This window comes from Octodon degus, unplaced genomic scaffold, assembly GCF_000260255.1.
Source record: "Octodon degus isolate 3935 unplaced genomic scaffold, OctDeg1.0 scaffold00004, whole genome shotgun sequence".
NCBI lineage: Eukaryota > Metazoa > Chordata > Mammalia > Rodentia > Octodontidae > Octodon > Octodon degus.
The window spans coordinates 33,591,811-33,599,312 of record NW_004524580.1 but is presented as its reverse complement, the minus strand read 5'-3'; the positions used below and the strand labels follow the sequence as shown (position 1 = coordinate 33,599,312).

At 58.4% G+C, this 7,502-nt stretch overlaps 1 protein-coding gene across 1 annotated transcript; it reads left to right on the top strand.

Moving 5' to 3' along the window:
* Positions 1-4: 4 nt before the first annotated feature.
* Ckap4 (cytoskeleton associated protein 4) lies at positions 5-6,731 on the top strand (the record flags this gene model as incomplete). Its single annotated transcript, XM_004623929.2, has 2 exons — positions 5-181; positions 5,215-6,731. Coding segments are annotated over 2 exons (1,494 nt in total), but the record flags the coding sequence as incomplete, so codon positions are not given.
* Between the last annotated feature and the right edge of the window lie 771 nt (positions 6,732-7,502).

Genomic DNA, 7,502 nt, shown 5'->3' with positions numbered 1-7,502 from the left:
GCGCGCGCTCGGCCGTGTGCTCGGCGCGCTGTGCTGGCTGGCGCTCGTGGCCGCCGCCGCGCTCGCGGGCTGGGGCGCGCACCACGTCCTGCAGGAGGTACAGCAGCTGCAGCGTGGCCACCAGGACCTGGCTGGCCAGCGCGACGAGCTGAGCCGGGGCCTGCACAGCATGGAGCAGAAGGTGGGTGCCGATTGCCCGTCCCCGTCCCTCGTCCCCCGTCCCCATCTCTGCCCCTCGTCCCTGCCCCCTTTGTTCACGGTCGGGCAGGAGGGGCCCAGGTTGGCCAGGCCGGTGGGGAGGGGGCCCAGGCCTGTTGCAGGCTGAGCGGTGACCTGCGAACGCCTGCCCCTCCCGGAACCCCCCTTCCTTCTGTGTTAAGCCGGTAGAGGGTGGGAGGGAAGCCAAGCGTCCCTGGGAGTCGGAGTCAGGCCTCTCTTCTGCTTGCGGAAACTCAGTCTGAGCCCAGGGATGGGGCAAGGATCTGAGGTCCTGTGCAAAAGTTCTGCCTGGTGTTCGGGCCTTTCCCTGTTCTAGGCCAGCAGAGGAGTGAGCCCATTTCACTGTGGGGGAGGCAAAGCAAGGTTAAGGAGACATTACTTCAGACTATCTTGTAGGCCCATCCTCAGAGCACCCTGGGAGGAAGGGTGGAGGAGACGGATGGGCTTGACTCCATATTCCAGACCAGAAAACAGGCTTAAAGAAGAGCACCTGAACTGACAGCCCAGGCCCGCCAGTCATGAACAGTTAAAGGCCGCTGTCCGGAGGAGGGGCCTGGCGCCTGCCTCACCTGTGGGTGCTGGACCCGCTCTTTGCTGCGCAGCCTCCACCTTCTGTGGTTTTTCCAGACCTAAGCACAGCCCCTTGCATCCCACTCCACCCTGCACGGGTGTCATTGCACAATGAAAGTTGGTTGCAAGACTGAAACAAAAAACCCCGCCCCTTCGGATCCCGGAACTTGCCGCTGCCTTCTCCACTCTGTTGAATGTGCGGGAACAGGAATTTCCTCCCGGGACCGGCATGAGTCAGCCTTCGGAAGGCCTCAGGCCAAGGGAGGGGACTCCGGGAGGGTAGAAGCTGTTTCCTAGGCTCCAGGTCAGATCACCCTTAAACTGTGCCCCCTGCTGCAGGGAACCGCCAGCCTGCCTCCTGCCCTTCTTCCACCTCCCTGCAGATCTGTCATAGTAGTATGGAGGGCTGACAGGTGTATGGCTGCTTGGAGGCCCGTGGAGGGTGGGAAGGCGCTAGAGCCACAGTGGTGTTTGTCGGTGCACGTATGTGGTTTAGGGGTGATTCCCATGTGGGTTGGGAAGAGGAAGGATGTGGGACTCCCCACATGTGGGTGGCTGGGGCAGTGCCACCCACCTGATGGTGACAGAGGAGGAGGACTGCAGACCACAGCCAGGGCACTGGCACCAGCCGCGCTCCATCCAGGAAACGGAAGAGGGCACACGGGAAGTTGAGGCCCCGTGGAGGGCATCTTGAGTCCAGGTTGAAGGGATGGGAAGGTGGCCCTGTGCGCCCTTCCCTTCTCTGCCTTAGGTCCTCTGGTGCCTCTAGGGGCTGATTGCTTTCCCCTTTGGGCTAAGTTACACCCTCAGCAAGGGATGGCTCCATCCAGAAGTCTAACAGCTGGGGAAACAGTAGCTGTCTTTTGTGGTGCCCGGTGGTGTCACCAGCCGCTCGCATTCCGCACTTCCTTTGTGCCAGGCACTGTGCGTCTCTCGCCCTAAGTCCAGCCCCAAGGGGTAGGTGCACCGTTAATCCTGCTGGCCCCGTGTGGCTGCACAGCTAGGGAGCCGATGGGCCAGGGTGCAAAGTGCACTTTTAGTGTGTTCATGTTATCATGGACTGACCAGACTCACAATCCCGCAAGGAGTAGACCTCAAAGGCTGAAGTAAAAGTCAAGTGGTAAGATTTTAGGGCTCCAAGAGGATCAAAACCCTCTAACATGATCTCTAGGGGCTAAAGCAAAGATCTCTGGGTGGCCTGTACTTCATTACCAAAGGAGGGGGATACCGAAGAAAGGCAGGAACTGAGCAGAACCCTTCAAGGACCTTGGAAGTCCACTCAAGGACTTGCCCAAGTAAGACATTATGTTAACATAGGAAAACTTTATCATCTCCAGCAAAGCCTCTACCAAGAAGTGAGATGCCCACAGCTACATGCTTTATCTTTGTTAATTTGGGTTGGAGCCATGAGTCCTTCGCTGTGGTCTTGTGCTTTGAGGCTTCAGGGCTTCACAGGCCACTACAGGCTGCAGTGGGACCAGTGACTCACAGTTACTGTGAGTCTGTTGTCTCTACAGACAAGGGGCCTCGGCCTGGGACAGACTCACGGGTAAACATGGAAAGCTGGTGGTCAATTTAAATCCTGCTCAGAGCCGCTCGTAGTGGCCCCCAATGCACTTTAACTCCTGGAAGTGTCCTAACCACATGGCTGGTGGTTTCCATGTCTTCCTGCAGCATACCGGGGCCTCAGTAAACGTGTTCCATTGACCTGGAGCGCAGCAGGACGAGCAGTGCCCAGCTGAGCCTCAGCATGTGGCTGCATCTCTGGGGCAGCCAGTAGGGCACCGGGCGCTGCAGAAGCGGCCATGGCTGCTTCTCTGCTGGCCTGGCTTGGGCGCCTGCGCAGCTGAGCCTGGGCGTGGGGAGGCTCAGTGCTTGGCAGGGAGGCGCATCTGCCGCAGTGGGGGCTCAGAGGTGGCTCCCTCCGGGCCAGGCTTTGGTTCTCTGGGCCACCCTGAGGCGGCTGCCTCTGGACAGCTCCACTGACGGGATGGGGAAGCTGAGTCAGGACTCCAAGTGGGGGAGCTGAGATGGGAGCAGGAGCTGGCGCCACCAGGGTGCCGCTGCGTTCCGGTGTTCTCAGTGTGGGAGGCCAGCGCGGGTCATGCCAGCAGTTGGGCACGAGGGAGTCTGGAACTTGGGAAAAGGTTTCAGACTCACTCGAGGCCCCGTGGCACCCTGGCAGGGCAGCAGAAAGTGGCGGCAGGGTGCTGAGGCTGGTGTGCTCAGAGGAGGGATCTGGCTCTGGGCTCGATGCTCTGTGCCCAGAGCTGGGTGTTGGGACTCGGCGTGTCAGCGGCGTCTTTGCCAGGCACTCAGTGCATGCAAGCGCATTTCTGCCTCAGCCGCCCCACAGCTCAGAGCTCGAGGTGCAAAATCAGGCACAGTGAGTGGGCTTTTGATGCCTGACACTAACGTGGCATTCTGATAGTGAGTGTCCTGGTTTGTACCAGGGTCTGTGACAGCCAGCCACAGCACCCAGTTCTTCCCCCCACCCCGCCTTGCTTGCTGTGCCCCAAGGGGCTCCTGGAAGGAGGGATCCTGTCCAGCCTTTACATTGCCTTTGACAGTGTCCTCTCATCTGGCTCCAGGAATTTTACAGGTGTGGGGAGGACAGACAGGTGCAGTGTATGTTTGCCTGTAAGGTGGATAACTCACTGTCCTCTCCGGACAGGGACGGGGACATTGGTCTTTATAGTGTGGGGCTCTGTCCATAATATCCGATCTAATCCCTTTTGTAAGAGCTACTTCAGGCTAGTGGTGACCACCAGGCTGTTGTCCTACGACTCAGGCTGCATGGTCAGGCAGGGACATTGTCTGGTGTTCTGCTGGAGTGTCCAGAACTGAACACTCCTCTCATAAAATCATGCTGGAGCCACCGAGGACTCGAGACCCTGGCACTTGGAGAGCGAGTATGACTGAGACCTCCTCACACCCACCAGGTCGGTGGTTCCGTGTGGAGCTGAGTGTGGTGCTGTGACCGCCGAACGCAGCTGGGAAGCCTCACAAGGAGGATTTGAGTTCTTCCTGCAGGCCCGTGGTGATTTATTTGCTTGCTCGCTCGCTCACTCACTCGCTCACTCACTCACAGTAGGGCCTCATGTGTGCTATACAAGCGCTGGAACCCGAGTGTCTTCCCCAGTCCCCTGGTTCTTCTCAGATATCATTGCGTGTTGGAAAATAGCCAGAGTCTTGAAGATCTGCATATTATACTTGACTGTAAAAAAAAAAAAACCAAAACTCTCGAACTTTTAAGTTGTAGTTTCGGGGGGGGGGGGGTTTCTTTTTATTCTGTTTCTTTGTTATTTATTTATTTTGTCTTGTTGAGGCAGGGTTTCACTATATATTTCAGGCTGGCCTTGAACTCACAGTGATCCTCCTGTCTCAGCCTCCTGAGTGCTGGGATTGTAGGCATGTACCACCACGCCCGACCAATGGGCAGTAGTTTCTTGTCTTTACGCCTTCTTCAGTGCTGTACAGTTGGTGAATACAGATGACCAAACCGTTTATCTTGCAGAATTTTATGCAGAGTGGGCTGGCTGGGGGTGCTCAGGCTGTCTCTCTGCTGTTCTGTAATCAGTGGCTGGACCAGATGGGCTCAGCTCCCACTGGTTTGTTTTTGTATTTTAGGGAAGGGTCTACAGGGTGTTCAGGGTCTCACTACTAGATCCGACTCATAGTGATCCGCCTGTTTACAGCCTCCCAAGTGCTGGGATTACAGGCGTGCGCCACCACGCCCAGTCTCAACTGCTGCCTCAGCTTGCCCTGGGGGCGGGGCCAGCACTGGCACGGCAGGCCTGGGGATCAAACCCCCGGCGCCTGTGCCTGCTTGCAGGCACTTTAATCCGCTGAGTTACTTGGCCGGCCCTTCTCACTGCTTTTCGGTAGTTCAGCCCCTCGTGGCACCTCAGCCAGGGCCCAGTCACAGATCCCGAGACCTCGCAGCACTGAGCGCCATACCCAGCTCCCTGGTGGTTCCCAGGCCAAGCCTTGCTTCGAACAGATGCGTGGTACTGGGCAGAAGCAGCGTGGCTGTTGCAGGTTTTCAAAACTTCGCCTTGTTTTTGGCTCAGGCTGCCCCTGAATTCCTTAGTGGCTCTGGCTGGCCTGGGACTCACAGGGATCCTCCCAGTGCTGGGCTCACGTGTGTGCATCTGGACCCGCTTACTTCCCCTGAGCTTTAGCAGAAACGCTGGGTTGCCAGCCAGCTGCCTTAGGCCGTGTGTGGACACAGTGCTCGGCGGGGTCCTGCAGCTGCTCCCCACAGCCTCATGGCCTGTGCGTGAAAGGAGAGTTCCCTAAAAGAGGTTGTCCTGTGTTCTGGCAGAGCAGGGGCCCCAGAGCCTGGGCAGATGGAAAGCAAAGAGGCTGTGTTACGTAAACTTGCCAGCGATTCTGGCAGCTGACGTCTGGCTCTCGTTACAGGTGCAGTCACTGCAAGCCACGTTTGGGACACTGGAATCCATGCTGCGGAGCTCCCAGCACAAGCAGGACCTCACGGACAAAGCCGTGAGGCAAGGGGAGAGCGAGATCAGCCGCATCGGTGAGGTGCTGCAGAAACTGCAGAACGAGATCCTCAAGGACCTGTCAGACGGCATCCACGTGGTGAAGGACGCCCGCGAGCGCGACTTCACGTCTCTGGAGCACACGGTGGAGGAGAGGCTGACGGAGCTCACCCGGTCCATCAACGACAACATTGCTGTCTTCACCGACATGCAGAAGCGGGGCCAGGAGGAGCTCAATGAGGTGAAGGCGAAGGTGGCCGTGCTGGAGGAAGCTGGGGAGGACCGGCAGGCCCTAAAGGCCCTGAAGGCCATGGTGCAGGAGGTGCAGGGCTCGGCCAAGTCCCAGAATGAGGAGCTGGTGACCCTGCGCCGCTCCCTGCAGGCCCTGGAGGCCGAGGTCTACAGCGAGGTGCGGGAGCTGGTGAGCCTCAAGCAGGAGCAGCAGGCCTTCAAGGAGGCGGTAGAGGCTGAGCGCCTGGCTCTGCAGGCGCTCACCGAGAAGCTGCAGCGCTCGGAGGAGGCCACCACACACCTCCCAGACGAGGTCAGGAGGCTGCAGGAGGAGCTGAGCCAGCTTAGGGCTGAGACCCTCCGGCTTGGGGGGGACAGTGACTCTGGACATTCAGATAGCCTGAATGCCCTGCTACAGAGTGGCCAGGCCCTGGACTCCAGGCTGCAGGGGGTGGAGTCAGGGGTGCAGGCCCTACGGGAGGCCTCTGCGCACCAGGCCGAGAGCCTGCAGTCACTGGTGTCTAGCAGCCAGGACCATGAGGAGCGCCTGGCCACGCTGCATGGCCGCCTGCAGAGCCTGGGGCCCGAGGTGGACAGGGACGGGCTGGCCAGCACGGTGCAGAGCTTGGGTGAGGCTCAGCTGGCACTCTATGGCGATGTGGAGGAGCTGAAGAGGAGCATGGGCGAGCTGCCCGGCACCGTGGAGTCCCTGCAGCGGGTGCGTGAGCAGGTGCACTCACTGCTCAGGGAGGACCCAGCCGCCCAGCCGCCCGCCTCAGACCTGCTGGACAGGCTGTCCTCGCTGGACAATCTCAAGTCCTCCGTGAGCCAGGTGGAGTCAGACTTGAAGATGCTCAGGACTGCTGTGGACAGCTTGGTCACCTACTCGGTCAAGATTGAGAGTAATGAGAGGGACCTGAAGGGTGCCTACGCCAACCTAGATGGCCTGAGGAAAGACCTGGACAGGTTGTTTGTGGAAGTTGAAAGGATTTACGAAAAGTTCTAAGTGGTTGTGTGTGCAGGGTGAGGATTTCTAGGCTGGTTTCTTGTGACCAAAAAGTTGTCTCTTCCCGTGTGGGTGCCCCCCACTTTTGGGCCCCCCAAGAGCACTTGTTGCTGGGCACTATGGTTCTGTGCCTGGTTACCCCAAGCAATTGCCACACGCGCTGGTTTCTTCGGCCTCTGCTTTTCCTTGTGGTTGGCAACCTGGCCCCTGGGGATGACCTGGCCCCTGGGGACGACCTGACCCCTGGGGATGGTGCTAGCTCTAGCAAAGAGGACAGCGTCTGCTGTGAGGCAGGTGGCAGTGACTGCAGCCGTGGATGCACAGAAGCAGTTGAATGCCAGCCTCAGGGATCCTGTCTGGTGGCCAGAGTTCAAGTTTTTTTTTGTTTTTTTTTTTTTTTTTAAAGGCGGTGAGCACACTTTTTCTTACTGTCTTTAAGGATCCTTAATTTTACTTTTTTTATTTAGTTTCATACTTGTGGCCATTGTTTTTTGACATCTCTCTCACTCATTGTCTTCCTCTGAAAAGTGGTTGGAACTCCTAGCTGGTAGCTGAGTCAGGGGCCAGGCTCGCCTTCATTTTGTATGGATTGGCTGCCTGAGGTCCCCTGGCTGTGGTGCCCTGCTGGCCTGGGCCTCTCTCCTATTCCCCAGCCCTCCGGTGACATCGAAGGTACCTGCCAAGCACCGGAATGTGGAAGTGCAGTGCCCAGAGTCCCTGTGCCCTCAGTCACCAGCCTGTGCCAGCTCCTGGGCTGGGCACTGAACGCTTGGTCGTGGATTCCCAGGAGAGAGAGCAGATTCTTCAGAGAGATGATTTTAAATGCTGTCCACAGAGTACCCCGAGCGGTGAGGCCAGGTCTTTGCTACTGTGACGGTGGGATGGGTCAGGAGGCCTGCCGCCCGGGTGGAGCCCTGCCGTGGTGTGGACGCACCGCGTTTCTGTACCTCTTTCCTGCACGCCTTCCCTTG